Source organism: Ips typographus, linkage group LG1, assembly GCF_016097725.1.
Source record: "Ips typographus isolate SLU linkage group LG1, UJ_Ityp_2.0, whole genome shotgun sequence".
In the NCBI taxonomy this organism is placed as follows: Eukaryota; Metazoa; Arthropoda; class Insecta; order Coleoptera; family Curculionidae; genus Ips; species Ips typographus.
In genome coordinates this window covers 11,945,259-11,964,397 of record NC_138422.1, presented here as the reverse complement: position 1 = coordinate 11,964,397, position 19,139 = coordinate 11,945,259, and the positions used below count along the sequence as shown (strand labels likewise).

The 19,139-nt window shown below is 33.0% G+C and overlaps 1 protein-coding gene across 2 annotated transcripts in view; it reads left to right on the top strand.

Annotated features, from left to right (window-relative positions):
* The window catches only part of LOC145730506 (Ig-like and fibronectin type-III domain-containing protein 2), a 113,344-nt gene that overhangs the window by 66,031 nt on the left and 28,174 nt on the right, over positions 1-19,139 (top strand). For both annotated transcript variants that reach the window (XM_081981743.1, XM_081981734.1), the window contains exons 2-4: positions 2,322-2,392; positions 11,758-11,829; positions 16,194-16,217. In XM_081981743.1, the coding sequence (XP_081837869.1) occupies positions 11,784-11,829; positions 16,194-16,217 (70 nt within the window). In that variant the 5' untranslated portion in view covers positions 2,322-2,392; positions 11,758-11,783. The remainder of the gene's footprint in view (positions 1-2,321; positions 2,393-11,757; positions 11,830-16,193; positions 16,218-19,139) is intronic.

Below are 19,139 nucleotides of genomic sequence, written 5' to 3'. Positions count from 1 at the left end.
TTGTTGGGTCTTAGTTAATTTAAATCTCGTATATACAGGGTCGTGCGTCTGAATTCCTTCGAAAGCTTTTTATTTTTATATTGCTAGTTTAGATTTGTCAAAGAGACTGATTTTATGAAACTAGTTAGTGATCAGGTGTTAAATCTGGAAACTACTTTCTGTTGTGCAATATACAGGTTGTTGTAGAAACAGAATTCGTATTACAATTTCCTCAGTAAGAAGTGCAAAAAACAGTGAAAAATCTTCTGTATACTTATGTCGTTGGGTTTTAGTATTTGAGATACAGGGTGTTGTGGTACGTTATTAAAGCCTACAACTGTCTGTATAATTTTAAAACACAAGAAAATTTTATCTATTAGGGTTATCAAATTATGTACTTCACTTAGCAAAAATAGTGGATAATGTTTGGAGTAGATTAACCGTTTTAAAGACATTAAAAAAAATACTTTGCATCTCAAAAACTACAATATTTCCAAATTGTATTAAACAGGACTGACTCAAAGAATAAATTTTGGTGTTTCAAGTTTTCTCCTGCAAAATTTTTAAAGGTACTGTTAAGCCCGAGGATCTGAGGATTTTTAAATAAATCAGTAGGTATGTTCAAAGTTTATTTGAACAAATAGAAAGCAATGAAAATACAATAATATACAATGTGTTCTATTAAACATTTCGTGGTATGTGAGGAGTTGCAGAAAAACTTCAGCCCATAAAATGAGTTTTGACACTATTTCTACACAGATTAACGATCTCATTTATCTCAGTATTTTTGTTTTAGAACACCTTGTATGGTGTACAGAAATTCAAGGCAGTAAATAATATAAAGTTTTACTTCAACTTTAAATATTCTCCACTGAACAACATAGGACTGTTATACGAAGACATACAGTGTCATTACTTAAATCCACGTACCTCGTTTTTAAACCAGAAATAGAGTCCAATAACTCTGTGATTTATCCAGTCACATAAACTAAACGCCGGAAAAGACATTACGACTTTTTGCGTTCGATTTCTGTTGCCAGAAAGAGCGTATTTCCATTGTTTTCCGAATAGTTTTGCATTATATTGAGTTTGAAAGAGTAGAGCTATTAGTTTCCAGACATTTCTTCCGAAAAAATATGATGGCAAAAAGTGAGAAGTTTTGTAATATCGTAAAACCGAAACAGGTATTTTGTAATGAGCAAAAACATTCAAAGTTTCTCGAGGGTGTAATAATGGCAAAGCCGCAAATTGTTCCGCGAGTTTGCAAATCTTTGTTTTGCCAGGCCATATTTGGCAGAATTTTAAAACTTTTCGGGAGATAGTTAATTTGGTTAGGAGGTTTTCACATAAAAATTTACGGCCCAAAGTTGCCAAAGTCTAAAAGAGCACAAGTGATATTTCTATCGATTTTCTCGTTTAGTGTAATTTAAATGAGAGGAGTAAAGTTACCCGGTATGGAAAATTTAAAGTATATTCCAGGCCGAGCTTTTCCGCACCAAACGTCTGCTTGACTGACATTTTGGAAGCCAATAAATATTTTAGGCTCTCTCATCCGGTTTAGATCGCTGAGTGTTTTGGAGTGGGAATTAAAATTTACTTCCTTGAATAGAATAAAATTTACACTTTTTTACTGCAGTTCAGAAACGAAAATTTATTGTTATCTTTGCCTGAAGTGACATCTAAGTTTTTTTATTGTAAGCAATTTAACTGATTTACTTTTGCACCACCATTTCTGGATCTTAAACTTTCGTAATTAAAAAGTTTTATCTCCTCTGTATAGATGATTTAGCATATCAGGCAAACTCACCTTTTTCTCCAGCCAACCAGAAATTGTGTCATCAATCTACATTTTAGCCCCTAAAGACTAATATCAGCTTTCTGATAAAGTTCCAATGTTGCATGTGAAGATTGCTCAGGAAATTATCGGTGATTTATTCGGATTGATATCGGCAAATCTGGCCCTTACGATCGGATAAAACTTTCTTTTTTGTTTCTTTCAATACCAAATTGGGACCGCTGTTTTCCACTTTAGGACACAACTTGGTAAAGTATGATACACATTTCTTTTCTGCTTTTATCGTCGTCAATATCTTTTGGATTCGTTTGGGCTATTTGTTGGCAAATTACAAAGGTTTTTCAGAGAAAATTAGTTTGGTGTGTGGAGTGGTTTGATGGCCCAAATCACAATAATTTGAAGTAATTTTGATATAAATATGACTGTGAATAACAGTTTTGCTTGTAATGCCGCCATTAATTATCAGCAGAATTTACCTGGTAAAAAATTGCATGAATTTTGCATACTTTCGATTGTAAATCTGAATTGATTTGTGTTTTTTTTTCAGAGTCTTGGATTTTTTGCCGGCGGTTGTAGACTGCTCGTCATTTATCCGGAACATCGTGTAGTTCAACCAAGGTCAGTATTTTGTTTTATTTTTTCATATGAGTATCGCACGAAACTTACAGTTTTGAGCAATACATTTGACAGATAAACTAATTTGAAGGAAGTATACTTGTTTAAAATGCATAGAACACACCGTTCGCAAAATATTCGCTTCCAAACAACTATCTGCTAGACGTGTCATTTAGGGTTCTAATCAGCAGTTGCATCACCTGAAAAATATTGCTAAATTTAATTTTTGCATAGTACATCGACGTTGTTAGATTAAATTAATGCAATTTTATTGGAAGAATTACTGTTATTTAATACACGTTAAATCCGTTTATGATTTTTTTGGCCATTATTGTTGAATTATTTAAACTTCAATAGATTTGCGCAACTCACTCAATTATGACAAACAGCTTTACTAATGTTATCAATATTGCGAGCGGATATTCTCTAATGGAGCTGCATAATTCTGGCTAAATATTTAATGTATTTGTTTTGCGGAATACTAGCTAGTATATTAATTTAATATACAGGGTGGTCCAGTTTTAAATGTCAATAATTCACCATTCGATAGCCCATCAAAAAATAAGTTAACATACATTATGTCATTTTTCTGAAAAAGGCTTCCTAAGGAAAATGCAGTTCTTCAAATTTCACTTTAAAAAATCGTTTTTTTTGTCATAACTGTCAGACCGTTGGATCAAATTTGGAACAAGCACTCATGAAATTAATACTCATTATGAATGATGCCAAAATTCTCCAGAAGCGTAGATACAGGAAGATGGTTTTCATGTTTTTGTCTTATTTTCTAGGTCTTTCTGGATATTTTTCAAAAAGCTTTAAAATTGTTTGTAACCAGTTTTAATACAAATCGAGAGACTTTAATATTCAAAATTGACTTGTTTACATAAAAAACCACATTTAAACCTTAAAAATTGACTTGAACACCAAAAAGTGACATCAGAAACGTAAAATTTGCATTTGAACTAAGTTTTCATAATTTGAAGACAAATTTCAATATTTTAGTCTTGAAAATAGTCTTAAATACAGGACATTGACATTAGATTCATACAAATTGTCTTGAAAACTAACTTTTCGTACTTTTCACTTTGCTTTTCATTTTCTTAGAATTCTGGACTATTTTTAGTGCTTCAAAACTGCTTTCAGCTTGGAAAATCGAAGTTATTGACATAGCAAACTTAAAAAAACAATTTTTACATTCTCCATAGACTTAAAATATCATTCTAAGCTTTTTTACTATTAAATCGACTTCTAGACACCTCAGTGCCAAAAATTCAAGTATTTCTTAAAAATCTAGACTGTTTTTAGTGCTTTAAGATGCTTCAATACTATCTTTTGACTTATCAGGCCTAAAAGCCAGTTTGGACACTGGTCATAGTCTTGAAAATGTCATTTCATGCTTCTTCGCTATTAAATTGACTTCTACACTCGTAGGTGCAATAAATTGTAGCATCTCTAAGAAATTCAGACTGTTTTTAGTGCTTTTTAAGACTGAAAAATCGAGTTTAAGATTATTTTCACAAAGAAGTTTCTTCCGTAGAAAAGTAAAAAATTTTGGTACCAAATGCTACGATATTAGTCTTGAGAAGTAAAATAGTCCGAAAATTTAATTTACTTCTAGTCTTGTTTCAGAAAATTGAGTTGTACACTAATTAAAGTCCTGAAAATAGACTTTTGGACTCTCTTTAGTCCTAGTAAAGTTAGTTCTAGCCTTAAAAATCAACTTTTAGATTATTTTTAGTAGCAAAAAATGAGTTTCATGTATAATACAATCTTTGTCTTGATTTCCGGACTGTTTTTAGTTTTTACCAGGAAGGCAGTCTAAGAAAACGAATTATAAGACTATTCCTAGTAGTTAATAGCAAGTTTTTAGACTATTCAGTACAAATTTGGATTCTCACAAGTCTTGAATGTTCAGTTTTACACTATAAAACGATTTTTTTAATTGAAATTTGGTGGGCTGTATCTTAGGAAACGTTTTTCAGAAAAATGACATAATGCAAGTCAACTTATTTTTTGATTGGCTATCGAATGGTGAATTATTGACACTTAAAACTGGACCACCCTGTATTATTTTCATACAGGGTATTCGGAAGAACTATTTCTAGGATTGATTCGCTTCAAAAAAAAATTAAATGACCATTTCTCTGACACTAGCTATGTTGGGAAAAGGGTTGCTTAAGCTAGTGGTGGTTTAGATTGTAATATTTTGCACAACCCGCTAAATCTCAACTTAGCCTAACTAAGTTTGTGAGGGTTTGGAACATGAAGTGGTAGTATCTATCAGACAAAAAGTGCTTTATTATCGAGATACATATAAAATTCAGGATTAAACAGAAACACTGTGTATACTACGTGCAATAATTTAAAATTCTTTACGGTGAACCGGTTTTGGCCTGCAGATGCAGATTTGACAAATTTGGATGCTGAAGATGGATTAGTAGGCCGAAACACCCGGGAATAGTTTTTTAATATATGCCATTCAGTATACACAGTGTTTCTGTTCAGTCATGGATTTTATATATCTCGATAACAAAGCACTTGTGAACACATGTTTCGTTAAACTTTTTGTTTTATTTTTGCAGAAGAATGCGAAATCCGTCTTTTCAATTAAAATTATTGCTTTTTATAAATACATTTGAAACTTGTTATTCAATTTTTGCTAATACATATTATTATCTTTCTCTGGTAGTTCAGTAGTAATTCCTTCCTTGTTTACAGTTATGTGATACTAAACTTGTCAAAATGGGTCTAAATGTCACTCCAATCCTATACAAAAATAAAATATTTCAAAATTTTTCCTACATTTTCTATAATTTAAAAATCACTCAATTCCGTCACTTTATTACAAATTTACGATGCAATTTCAAATAACCAACAGCGAATAGCGAAACTAAATATCGTTTCGGCGAACTTACGTTGTCGCTTAAATGATTTCTAGATTGAAAATATGAACTTTCCAGTACCCGGAAAAACTTAAAAAATACGGGCACGTCCAAAACGGAATTATCCCGAATCACAGCGAGTGCAATATTACTTTCTCAAATCGAAAAAGTTATGTATTGGGTAGTAAAGCTTGCTTGGTTTCGTGTTGGGTGAAATTTCTAAGTTATTGGATATTCCCCTAGGGAAAGTTTTACGTCAAGTCAATTACGGAGATTAAAAAAATTTCCGGATGGCTTTCCAGCTGTTACATAATTGAATCTTATTATCTTTGGGTGAAGTGAGGGGGATATCATTCCCCCATTTTACCTTTCGCTTACCACTAAGTAGGTGAAATAACTTAACTCTTGCAGCATAAACTAACACGATATTATCACTTAAACTCGATGGGGTGCGATAAATATGTCGACATTAAACTGCTGGGGTTTCCCTTGATGGTATATATTTCAAGGGATTTAAATAATAGCTACCGGGATCTAGACATTATGCCCTAACAAATGCCGGCGGTTTACTCTATTTAGTTGTCAGATACTTGTAAATTGTACGGCTATAAATCTGACGTACACATTGGTGGACTAATTTTCTTGCAACATTAATCTCCAACACAATTGATTTCCTTGTTGATGTTTTTGTTGCCAGACACTTGAGATGACCCGAATCCAATTTCACAAGATTTGATTAACTTCGAGGTATGTTTGATATGATATATCATTATCCTAAACCGATTTAAACTTTCCCAATATGCTATTAGAAGTCGACCTGTCCAAAACCGACAAATCTCCACTGACTCCTGCAGAATATAGATAAAGGGGAGGACAATAGCGTCATCAGCCGAATGCTCATGCAACTAGTAAACAACGAAGACGTTTTCGGATTTCTGCACCCAAATATCAATTTACGGTCCGGAATCGCAGAGAGAAGTGACATCTTCATTTCAGAACATTTACCCTACTCTAAAAACTCATTAAAAATTTAATATTCACTACGCGTTTAAAGGGATCGTGGGCAAATATTCGAATGAAATGCGACATGGCGAAAATAGGAAGTAACCTCTAATTTGCGTTTCAATTTGCTTTGCTTGTCTTATTTTTTCCCATATTTTTGCTATAAAAATACTCTTATTGCCCGAGCAATCTGGGTTGGTTTACTCGAAAAACATTTGCGAACACGACGCTCTGGGTCTGCTCTATATCCGATTTTTATCACTTTGAACAAATTCAATTCAGCTGATTACCAGATGGAAAATTTCTTTCAAAGATGGTGTAAGTGAATTTTGTCTAAAATTTCCGGAAAAAAAAGTGAAAAGATGGTAGAATTTTGTTTGTTATACTTAATCGGATTTTTTGAAGATACGTGAAACTTAGCACACCTTTGTTATACTGGGAGTCCCAGTTTCGAAACTATTGTAGGGTATCTGTAACATGCTCTTATATTTTCACTTTTGTAAGCTTGTAGTGTTGTGACCTAATTTTTCATAAAAAATAACAAATTAATGCATCAACAACAAATTTAAATAATGGTTTAATGAAACGACCATCGTACACTACCAAATTATGCCTAATAAAATCTTTACATAATACTGTGATGTTTATTCATCAGTTCTCTATCGCTGCCAGAGTTGAAACTTTCCCGTGAGCCGTTAACATGTAGAACAAACGTAATTGAATATTCATGACTTTGATAATGTCGAAAATCGCATTTCATAAAAAGACAGTGAGGTGAAGTGGGAAAAAATTAAAATAAATTACCCAGGTAATAAATTCGAGCCACCGTTTTTAATGGTTCATCTGCTAGAATATATCTTTTGACCAAAAAAGGAGCAAAAGCTTTATCTGGCCAGGATTACGTATGATTTATAAGTTTAATTAAAACCTCAGTTAAATCGTAATAAAGGGTTCCATATAGTCCGGTACGTGTAAGGATTCGTAGGATAGGGGATTTTTATTGCTTAAAGATAAGAAGTATGGTCGAATAAATTTTATGCACTTTTTCTAGTTTTTTAATGCCTTTATTGAGTCCAACAAAAGAATTCGACTCAATCGATCTAGAACAGAATTGATCGTTATGCTAGGGTTACACAGCTACGTAATTTAGTAACGTTATCACGTACCTGCAACCAATATTCATTTAGCGAAATTTTATTGCTTTAATCACGCCGTTTCGTGTAAAATATTATACGAATGACATATTCCCTGCAACAATGCGTTATTAAACCCATATGCCCATTAACAGCTCGCTATTTTATTTGCTTCACAACAGGGACAAATTGTAATATGTTATTACGTCCAATTTTGGTAATATATTTACGTGCAGAGAAAAAAACTGCTTTACTCAATTTTTTTAAATGTATGTGTGTATGTGTATTTTTAGGACGTTCATCTTTTAAAAAAATAATCCTCTTCATTAACAGAATGTCAGTCGTATCTCTATAATTATTGCGAATAAAACTCTATGATAAAAGTGGCCAAATAAGGGATGAAAATAATGGTTTTTACCTTACAAAGATACTTGCGATTTGATTAACAGTTTAGAGATCAGACAGTGAAGTTATTGTAGCTGGCAAAAAAGATGAACCTTCCAATTTTTTAATTAATTGGTTTCGAAGCTTATTAATTCTAATTAGTCGTCGAAAAAAATGGGATTGTAAAACTCGGGTGGATTGTTACGGTGTTCCCGTATAACTGAAAGTTTTGTCCTCATGCGATAATTCTATCCTATTTACTCTGATATACTATTGAAACTGCTAATCCTGTGAGGGCTTGACAAGTAGCCTGACTTTACTTGATATCAAGTCAAACTTAAGGCAAGCTCGAGCTAATGAATATCATGTCAAATCAATTAGTCATCATTGCCAACTACTTGCAAAATCAAAGTAATGACAAGTATACTTGATCACATCAGTAATGTTTACCAGGTAAGATTTAAGTATACATAATTAAGTTTCTGGAAGATTTTAGATCCAATAACATAAGCAAAGTTTGAAATTTGATTATGATGATCAGTTAGGCTGTATGATATTTTTCACCGAATATGTCACATTAACTAATTTGAAACTGTCCTTAAATCCAACTTAGCCAGTGTTCTGTGTTAGAGAAATAGGCGTAAAATTAATGAATAACCTGTTTGTCTAAACTAATAATAAAACACCCAATTTGTATTGGTTTTAAATTCAAAACTATATTAAAACGTGCCTAGTGGTTTAACGAGAGAACAGATTAGTCCTGTACTTGACTAAGCAAATAAACAACATAAATTAGACTTGCTGTTTCTCTTGCGTCGTTATTTCCTATTACGATCATTCAGTTCCCCTCTTTTTAGTAAATCCGATAGCTATTTGAAAGGTTTATATTCGGATTTGCCAGCAAATGCAAGGATCAGAGACTGTGTGTTTTTTAAACAGGTGGATTTTTTTTGATAAATTGCCCAGTCGTTGCGGTGAAAAAAAAGCTAGAAAGTAATAAATTCCGAGAAAGACATAATAATAGACCCACACGACCGTGCAATTTGCTAAAAGACCAGTAAAAAGTGTTAAAAATGTTTCCACAGGAAGAGAAATACACACGTTTGGTTTGCGAAATGGTCCGTCGCTATGAAATATGAAGTCAACGTCGACGGAAATGGAAATTGTCTATCGGGCGACGAAGATATATTACGAAATACTCTTGTCCTCGATTATTTTGTTCGTTTGTTTAGTAAAATAGCCTCGGATTCTACAAAATACAAATTGTACAAAAGTAAATAGACAAAATGTGGATGCGAGCCCACGGCTTTGGCTTGACGAGATAAAAATAAAGGAAAAAAACCTTGCTCATAATTTCCCTGTTTATACAAAAGGGGAAACAATAACACTGTTGAGTTTCTCTTTATATTTTCGTTTCGCCCTCTAAACCGCAGATGTTGTGGATTCCAAATACCGGATGGTGTGTACGAAAAGAGTTTTTCCACGACTATACTTTTCGGTGCAGTTTCATTTCTATGGAAATTGCCTTTTCACAGCTGTTGATATTGTAAATTGATAAAAAATATGAGATGATAATAGTTTGGCAGTTTTCAATTACGTTTTAAAAGTGAAAAAAACTACAAGACCTTTTTTTAATCTCCTACTCGCAAATTTCTCAAAAAGGAAATTTCTATTTGAACTGACACAAACGAGTTTCCCACTTAAACCCACGCTTTACGGTTTAAACAAACTGATTACCTCATAACTATGCAAATAACCGTAAAACTATATACGGGTACACTTAATCCAGTTACTCACTAAAGGTGTAGGAAAAGGGTACAACAATTGCTTTTTCGGTCTGAAAAAAGGGTTGCAAGTATTTACACTTACAAGAGAATTTAAAATTGTTTAAAAAAGGAATGGAAAATAAGGACAAAGCCTGCCTTTTAAGCTTTACCTTTATAATAATAACAATAATACGTATGCACTTACAAGGTGTTTGATCAGAATATTGATCACGCTCTAACTGAAATAAATGCAAAATAGGAATCCGGTTTCACGAATTAAGGTTTATATTATAGTGCTAAATAGTAACAAATCAAAGTTGTTTTTGATAGTTTTGTGCTTATTATGAGGACCAACTTGGAGATTTGAAATCTACGTCAAATTATACTGTTATTTCATGTATAAATATTGAACTGTTCTAGCTCCAGTAGTACTTCAGGTATTTCATGAATTTACACAAAAAATTCGAATTTATTCGTAGGAGACTACTTTCTGTGAAATATAAAATGGAGGATCAAGGCAAATCTGTTTCATAACCCTAAATTCTTCTTTTTATTTTTTTAATATTTAAACTTTTTCTCTCCTTCTCATAACTTGACTTTTCGTCATCTAAATTCATTTTGTTCTTGTTGTGACTTCACGTGAGTCTTGTCCTGGTTGCTGATTCACATTCGGCTCGAAGAACCAATGTTTCAACACTGTATATGTAATATGCAAGTATACTGTAACGGAATAATTGAAAAACAGAAGGAAAAATGACCTCAAAAACATATCCCAGTGTTGTTTCATCTTAGGTTAGAATAGTATTTTTGTTTGATTAGATTGTGCTTTTGAGATATTTTTTCAGTTATTTGAAAAGAAGGACAAAACCCTAGGTTATATTTTTGGCGCCATTTTCTGGCGGCTTGTTTCTTCTTCTTCTGTTTAAGCTAGGCTAGCATTTTGGTTTGGTTAGGTTGTGTTTTGGTGCCATGTTTTCAGTATTTGAAAAGAAGAACAAAAATAGCCATAAAAACCAGGGTTATATTTCTAAAAAGAATAATTTTTTTAGTAATAAAAAAATTAAGAAATGACGTCAAAATTTATGTTATATTAAGGCGGTTTTTTTTTGCTTGGGCTAGAATTTTTAGTTGGTTTGGTTGTGTTTGGTCACCAATTTTCAGTATTTAAAAAAAAAAAAATAAGAAAAATGGAGCTAAAAATCTGGGCTACATTTTTGGTGCTACTTTTTCTACTTAGGTTAGGTTAGAGCACTTTATATTCCTTCAAAGAGATCGGACAATAATTAATCAGTGAAATGCTGTCTTTTACAGTAGTCACAAGACTTAACTTTAGACCTTAATATGCTTAAAGGGAGTTTTTAACTTTATCAAAGTTTTCAGTCCGATTGAATACCAAACTTTTCGTGTTCTCCACAAAAAGACCACCTAGACAAAAACGACTTTAGAGGTCCCATAAACAACTCCGTTCATTATGAGATCCCAAAATTTAAGCCTGACTCGTCTTCCTCATAACAAAAGGTGTCAACACGATAATAGTGAAGTCGTTTTAGGAAGGTTCACTACAACTGGAGGGCATAAATTCCGCGAAGCAATTAGGAAAGTCGACCGGAGAAGTTTAAAATTAATTTTCATGAAAATTGGGTGCGAACGAAGTGAGAAAAAGGTAATAAAGTAGACAATAAAGCTTTTTGAGTGGAAGGGTTGTTTGGATTGTTAATCTTTCGTGAGTGGTGGGATTAATCTTGCGGCCTTAGACGCGTTGTTATGTTAAAAGATTAGTTAAAAAGGTCGATTTTGCTTTAAACGTGGCAGTCTAAGCGATTTAGACACGAGCACTTTGCATTGTTCAGGATCAGGGATGGTCCATTACGTTAGCTCTTCGAGGACACTTCTTTTAGTGTACTGCTTCAGAAGGAAGTTAAATTGTTTTGCATTAATCCAACCTTATTCATAGTTAAAATTTAGTTTATTCCTTGAATAAAGAACGATGCGGCATGCGGGATTAAGTTTCTATTTAGCGAGGAAAATTTCAATGTGGTTATATGAATATTCAGTTATAACCGTTTGGTGTGCGTTCCTCCAGAAATGCAAATTGCACTTTTGTAGGTGGGCAATTGTTAATTATTTCCCCTACTTTAGTAAACAGTTCCTGTTGATTTCCAGACTAATGAATAATTTATACGTTATTTTTTCTTTTGCAGACGCTGAAGATTTTAGTGTCGCAGCCATGATAGTTTTGTGGTTTTGCAGTGCCGCAGTGAGCTTAGCCTTAGGTAAGTGTCAGTGTTTACGATATACATTTATAGAATGGTAAATTGCGAACTTTCTGGCTTTAAACTTGAAACTAAAATTCGTGGGATTTAGTGAGTAGGTTGAAACTAAACTTTATGTCCCCACTACAAAACCGGGTTTTATCTGATCAAAATTTATGTCTGATCAAACTTAAAGTCCATTTGATACTACCGAGAGGTTTGTAGTTTTAATAGTTTGGTACAGTTGTTTTATTTTTTTATGAATCGATTTTAAAAACAAAAACAATTATTTATTCCTGGGCTGCAGAGATTCGGTCATATGTCTACTGTCAAGTATAACTGCTAGGATACGTTATTTGATTCTAATTTTGACAAGTGACAAATTTGGCAACATCCTCCTTCGGCTGAATATCTAATTTTGTCCAAGCATTCTTTTCCATCAAAGTATTTAAAATTTTCAGAACGATTTTTCGCTTAAAAACTTTTCTCCAACTCGCATACTTTTGAATTTATTTATAACTGTTCTTTTCGCCAAGCTGGTTGTCTAGGCACTAGCGGCCGGCCAAAGCCATTAAACCAAAACAAAGGGCCCTCCTTTTACAAAGATTTCTGAAAGCCGCCTCCACTCAGACAATATCCATAGCGAATAAATAAAAGAGAAAAATGTGTTTGTGGCGGATACGAGCCTTTCAGTCCGTTCTTTTCCGTCAGGAAACGTGCTTCTCTAAAATTTTAATTAGCGCTTTTAAGGGGATCGTAATAAATTTCGGGCCGGCGAATCGCGTTTTTCGTCATCTTTCTTTTTTTCTGCTGGTCCTATGTCAGCTTGGTTTGAATAGTCCGTTGTCAGGGATGCACGATGATCATAAAAAGGATGGAAACATACAGGAAGAGGTTTTTGTTTGGGCTCATATCCGTCATTTTGCCTCGGCATAGAAATTTTACTTAATTGTACCCTCAGATTTTGCCGCTTCGAAAATTAAGCTTTAATATTTAATATGAACAAACATTCTTCGACAATATTAAATTCGCATAGGTAAAATACTAAGCCGGAAGTTAATATTCAACAGTTGCTAGTTTAATAATTTATAGTTATACATATAATATCATGATTTATATCTTATTTTAATAACATTCAAATACAGTACATACAGTAATTGTTATAGATAATTTAGAATACACATTCAGTTTAGTCAGCTTTTAAGCTATTGGAACTTTCTCACAAATTTGTTCAAGGAATCTCTAATTGAAGTTTGTAACATAAAAAATAGTTATTTACCTAACAAGTGCGGAAAGTGGTACTTTTCCTCACGCGACTGCAGTTAAAAGGCGGGAATGACGCGTTTTGCATGTGTTAGGAACAAAATTTTTCCTACGAGTTTCCATTTTCATTAAATTGAACGAAAATGTTCATTAAGATGATGAAATGATCTGAATTGAGAAATCAAATAAACAGTTATGGTTTTTTGATTTAAATGTTTGTTTTTTAAAAATAAAATGAGTGTGGAAAAGTCACTTTTCCACACTAGTGCGGTAATAGTTATTTACATTAATAGTGAGAAGTATTGGTACGACTAGGTCGTAGACCGAGTTGTGGTGAGCACACGAGTTTTTTAATTTAGCATACCACACGGGTAATGTACAATATTTTACCTACGATTAACTCAGAATTTAGTAATTTTTTACTTTGCGTTACGTAATGAGAGATTTTACAGCCACTAGTGCCATAATAATTATGTTATTGTACTCTTACGGTGCTTCGTCTAAATCAATTATTATCGCACTAGTGTAGTAAAATGGATCATTACGTAACTCAAAAGACGCTATGGAATGGATTATTACCTGCTAGTCGTAGATAAAGTTATTTTTTCGACTACTGACTTTGAAAGTACCTCATGTACGCTTCCATTTCAAAGCAGAAAGTGGTTATTCGCCGCACGTGCACAGAAAGTGAATCATTTTCTGTCCTAGAGCGTTTTCGCTGTCTACTAACAATCTACTCACCAACTTTTTCGGCGTTTTCATAACAACGCTTGACATACCTGTTTGAAATAAAGCCATTCCGTCAAAGTGATTTATCGGTGACAATGAGTTCGAGCTACGAAAATGATGTGAATTGTCCTTCTACTCCACCCCACAGCAGTCGTCGAAAAAATATCGTCTATATTTCGAGCCGAAAGTACTTTTGCCGCTTTTACATGATTGCAGCCTTCGGCTTCGCCTCAAGCTGCAATTTTCATGTGCAAGCGGCAAATATCTACTTTCCGCTCTTAATATAGAATATACTATTTCCGCACTTATTTTTTCTCATAAAAGGGTTGGTTAAAATGGGTATTCTCGTTTTACAGGGTGATTCCAAAGTAGGGGCTTTCCTTTCACTTGCGAATAGGGCTTCAAAAAATAGGGTTTTTTTTCGTTTGAAGCTTTTTTGAAATATGAACAATAACGAAGATACAGAGTATATACTATCGACATTTTATAGCATTTTTTATCGTCTTTTCAACGATATATAGAAAATCTAGATTCAAACTTAGCAACAACGCTGCAAACTCACAAAAAGTGACACAATTTTCGAATTGAAATTTCTCAAAAACTGAAAAAGTTAGAAAATTCGCTCAACCGACATTTTGTAACATTTTTCATCCTCTTTCTATTGATATATAAAAAATCTAGATTAGAGAACAAATTACAGCTTTACAAGGCTTCAAACTTAGCAACAACGCTGCAAACTCACAAAAAGTGACACAATTTTCGAATTGAAATTTCTCAAAAACTGAAAAAGTTAGAAAATTCGCTCAACCGACATTTTGTAACATTTTTCATCCTCTTTCTATTGATATATAAAAAATCTAGATTAGAGAACAAATTACAGCTTTACAAGGCTTCAAACTTAGCAACAACGCTGCAAACTCACAAAAAGTGACACAATTTTCGAATTGAAATTTCTCAAAAACTGAAAAAGTTAGAAAATTCGCTCAACCGACATTTTGTAACATTTTTCATCCTCTTTCTATTGATATATAAAAAATCTAGATTAGAGAACAAATTACAGCTTTACAAGGCTTCAAACTTAGCAACAACGCTGCAAACTCACAAAAAGTGACACAATTTTCGAATTGAAATTTCTCAAAAACTGAAAAAGTTAGAAAATTTGCTCAACCGACATTTTGTAACATTTTTCATCCTCTTTCTATTGATATATAAAAAATCTAGATTGGAGTGCAAATTACAGCTTCACAAGGCTTCAAATTTAGCAACAACGCTGCAAACTCACAGAAAGTGACACAATTTTCGAGTTGAAATATCTCAAAAATTAAAAAAGTTAGAAAATTAAAAAAAAAATTGTTAATATGTGTTGATAGGAAATAACCTGTCAGTTAGTTAAAATTAAGTTAAAGTTATTTTTTATTTTCGTTTTTTCAGTAAAACTTTAACACCCTGTATCTTCGTTATTGTTCACATTTCGAAAAAAATTTATTTAAACTTGAACCTTATTTTTTGAAGCCCTATTCGCAGGTGAAAGGAAAGCCCCAACTTTGGAATCACCCTGTATACATATAAACTTCAAAAGTGCAGGTTTATTATGTATTTATTGTAAATTCATCTTGTAATAACTGCGGAAAAGTAACTTTACCGCACTCAAATGAATGCGGAAAAGTGCACTTTACCACGCCCGTGTAGAAAATAGTAATTTACGTTACAAGTCCGGGAAATGGGTTATTAAAGAACAAGTCTAGCTGTTTTTTTAGGAAAAATAATTTTTCTACACCGTTGCGGTAAAGTGTACTTTTCCGCAGTTATTACAAGATGAATTTACAATAAACGTACCAGCCTATTTATGAGCTGTTAAAGCAAAAAAAAAATGGGTGAGGAAAAGTAACTTTACCACACTGGTACGGTAAAGTTACTTTTCCGCATTCATTTTATTTTTCAAAAAAAAAACATTTAAATCAAAAAACCATAACTGTATATTTGATTTCTTAATTAAAAATACACTTTTAATCATATTTCCAGAGGCTTTTATTTTAGTACTAAATTGAGTTTAATGAAAATTAATACTGTTTTGTAATTTAATTCAGTTCTCTATAAAACTTTGATCGATTTTTCTGTAAAATGCGCAACGTATCTTGAAAACGATTAGAGTTACAGACTTGTTAAATGATAAAAAATCGCGTGGCTTTAATAAAACGACGTTTAGAAAACACTTGTTTAGGTTTTTTTGAAAATAGTGAATTTTTGAATTTTACGTTTTAATTTTTTGTGACGTTATTAAAGTTTGTGAAGTTAGCCAACTCGTTATAATAAACGCTCCCTTTTTTGGTGCTGTTTTATTGTGTTTTCTTTTAACGTTTATTTAAATGTGATTTTTTCTACTTTTTTTTTAGCTGAGAGAGAGAATCTCCAAGTTGGTTAGTACCTAGCTTTAAATATTCTAGAAATTACTTTTTGAATGGTGGAGGTTTGGTAAAATTAAGGCAAAGCATATCTTTGAAATGAGTTGGTGTTGTAAACTTAGGGTTTTACAACATAAGTTAACTTCTTCTCTACTATTAGTTACTTGTATTTTTATAGTTTGTACTAAGTATTACAACTAACGCCTCAAAACTTAATCGGATAGAAGCATTTCCTTCTTTTTTCCTCAATTTCCTTCTTCTTCCATTAAAAGGGAACAATTTATAAACATAATACCATCCGATTCATTAACCACACCTGGTGCAAACAGCATAGTTAATCAATGCCTACAACTAGGTTAGCAAACCTGTACATGCACTGGAATAAACCAACTTAAATTGGACATACATTAATGTGTTCTTGGCGTACATAAACGAACTACCAGGCCAGTTGACGAATTTGTTAAACAACAAACTTTTTAACTAGCTAACTATATCAGTTGCTTTGTTCTCAGTTTAAGTATAGTTCCGCATTGTTCTCGAGTTTCCTTTTGACATTATAACGTGTTGGTATAGTTTTGCGGCCACTTGGTCCCGGGGGTTTATTTCGTTGTAATAAAGTCTGTGCGATCATTGACTGCACGTTCAATCTTGTCAATGTTTCCCATGCTAGATTCATTAATGTAATCCGTTAAACTGATGATCCTTCTGGGAAATTTGCTAATGTGTTGTTATAAACTGTAAAGTTTACGATCATCCTTATCAGTTGGTCCGCAACAGGGAGATGGTCGACTATCCGGTCGGATCGTAGTCAGAAACCGGAAATACAGATTAAACTTATCCAAATAGCATCTCGAGGATATCGGCGTAGAAGTTTCCGAAGTCGCGGAGCAATGTAGCCTCCATTATCGAGTTATTCGGTTTCATTTACTCCCTCTACGATGCTGTAAGATAAAGCGGTTAGTCGACCATTAAAGGCAATCCATCGAGGCGGAAAGAACCCTTTAAGTTGCAGGTAATTGTAAATTTGTGAATTAGAGCGGGCGTAGTTCATTAAAATAGAGTCATGAGATATTGGATGAGCACGGTCAATTGCGTTTCATTTGCAATTGTCGGCAGGTTTTAACGGTTCTGTGCGCTCGATTGTTTGAGTATTAATCGTCTAATTGAAGGTAATAACATTATGTGGAAACATGTTGATTTTACTGTTTTCCAATAGAAGGTAGTAACACAATTTTGGGGCCAAACAATGGCGATGCATAAAACGAGTTTTAAATGAGTGGTCTAATTTGATCTGCGTCAACAAACATTTTGTTATGCCATTCTAATAGGAGAAAAGTCAATAAAAGGGTTTTCTGTGAAATAGCTATTTATGTAACCAGTTACGAAAGTAGTTACCAGTTTTTTGTTTGTAGGGCGAGCGCAGCGAGGTCCTACAATTTGAATGAGTGAAAAAGCTGAGAAAACCATCTTTTAAAGTGATTTAACACAAATATTCACTTTCATAGCACCTTGTATAAACTGTGACAACGACTTGTTATGATGGATGTCGCCCATATGTTTCTACGGAAATTCATAAAAACAGGGAGTGATGAAATGAACTTTTCATAACTAGTTACATAAAGTGATACTTTTCGTAACTAGTTACGAAAAGTAAAACGTTTTGTCACTCTAATCAGTTTTGAAAAGTGTCACTTTATATGCCAAAATTAGAAAAAATAAATTTTATAGAGTTTTTCAATTGCATCATGATATACAGTGTGGTCCAAATTGGTGATGCATGTATTGGGATCTCGAAAACGGTAAAAGCTACAGAGTCGGTTAAATAGGAAAAGTGTTAGAGAATTTTCTGTGAAACTTATTTCCAGTTTCCAAATTAAATTATCTTTCTCCGTTTTCCGGAAAATTGAGAAAACGTCAGAGGCTGCATTTTAGACATTATTAAGGCACTTTTTTACCTAGAACACGATGACGTAATTAGAAAAAATCTATCGTCATTGGTTTCCGAGATATGGAGGAAGCCATCTTGAAGGCGGCCATAAGAATTTACAAAGTTATCATCCATATCTCGGAAACCAATGACGATAGATTTTTTCTAATTACATCATCGTGTTCTACGTAAAAAGTGCCTTAATAATGTCTTAATAAATCTCTCTTTGGCTTTGTTAAAGAGTATTTAAAATGCAGCCTCTGACGTTTTCCTAATTTTCCGGAAAACGGAGAAAGATAATTTTATTTGGAAACCGGAAATAAGTTTCACATAAAATTCTCTAAAACTTTCCCCATTTAAACGACTCTGTAGCTCTTACCGTTTTTGCGATCCCAATACATGCATCACCAATTTGGGACACACTGTATAAAATATATCTGGTCATTCTTAAATGTAAGTTTATGATGGATCAACGGTAAGTGACCTTTTTGGTTTGGTTTTACATTTTGATAAATTTTGGTCATAAATCTTGACTTTGCTTTCCAGTATTTTTTAATTATAACACCAGAAAAATCTTGAATAAAATTCAAACTGGCAAAACTTCTGCTCAAAATGAAACTAAAGAAATACTGCAATTTTCCACTGCTCTTCATAAATTCAAAACGAATCCATTTACGCTTTCCGGTTGAAAAATTAGGCAAAGAACTTTTTATCGGACTTCTTAATTATTACACAAATTCAAGCTGAATTTTTTGCGTTTAAAGCGGCTATCAAAATTTCGCAATAAGCAATAAAATTTCCTTTGGTATAATTTTCCATTGCACTCCACTGTAAGCGTTTTCTTAATTTGAATTTCAGACTCAGCGGGATCTAGGAAAAGAGTTTCCATAATAATAAAGTTTTTCATTTCAGAACGGACCGTAATTCTTATTGAGTTCTGATTTTTCGATCAAATACAAATTGGCTGTTAGGAGATCTTTTGAAGTTCAATTATTATACGGTATCCCTAT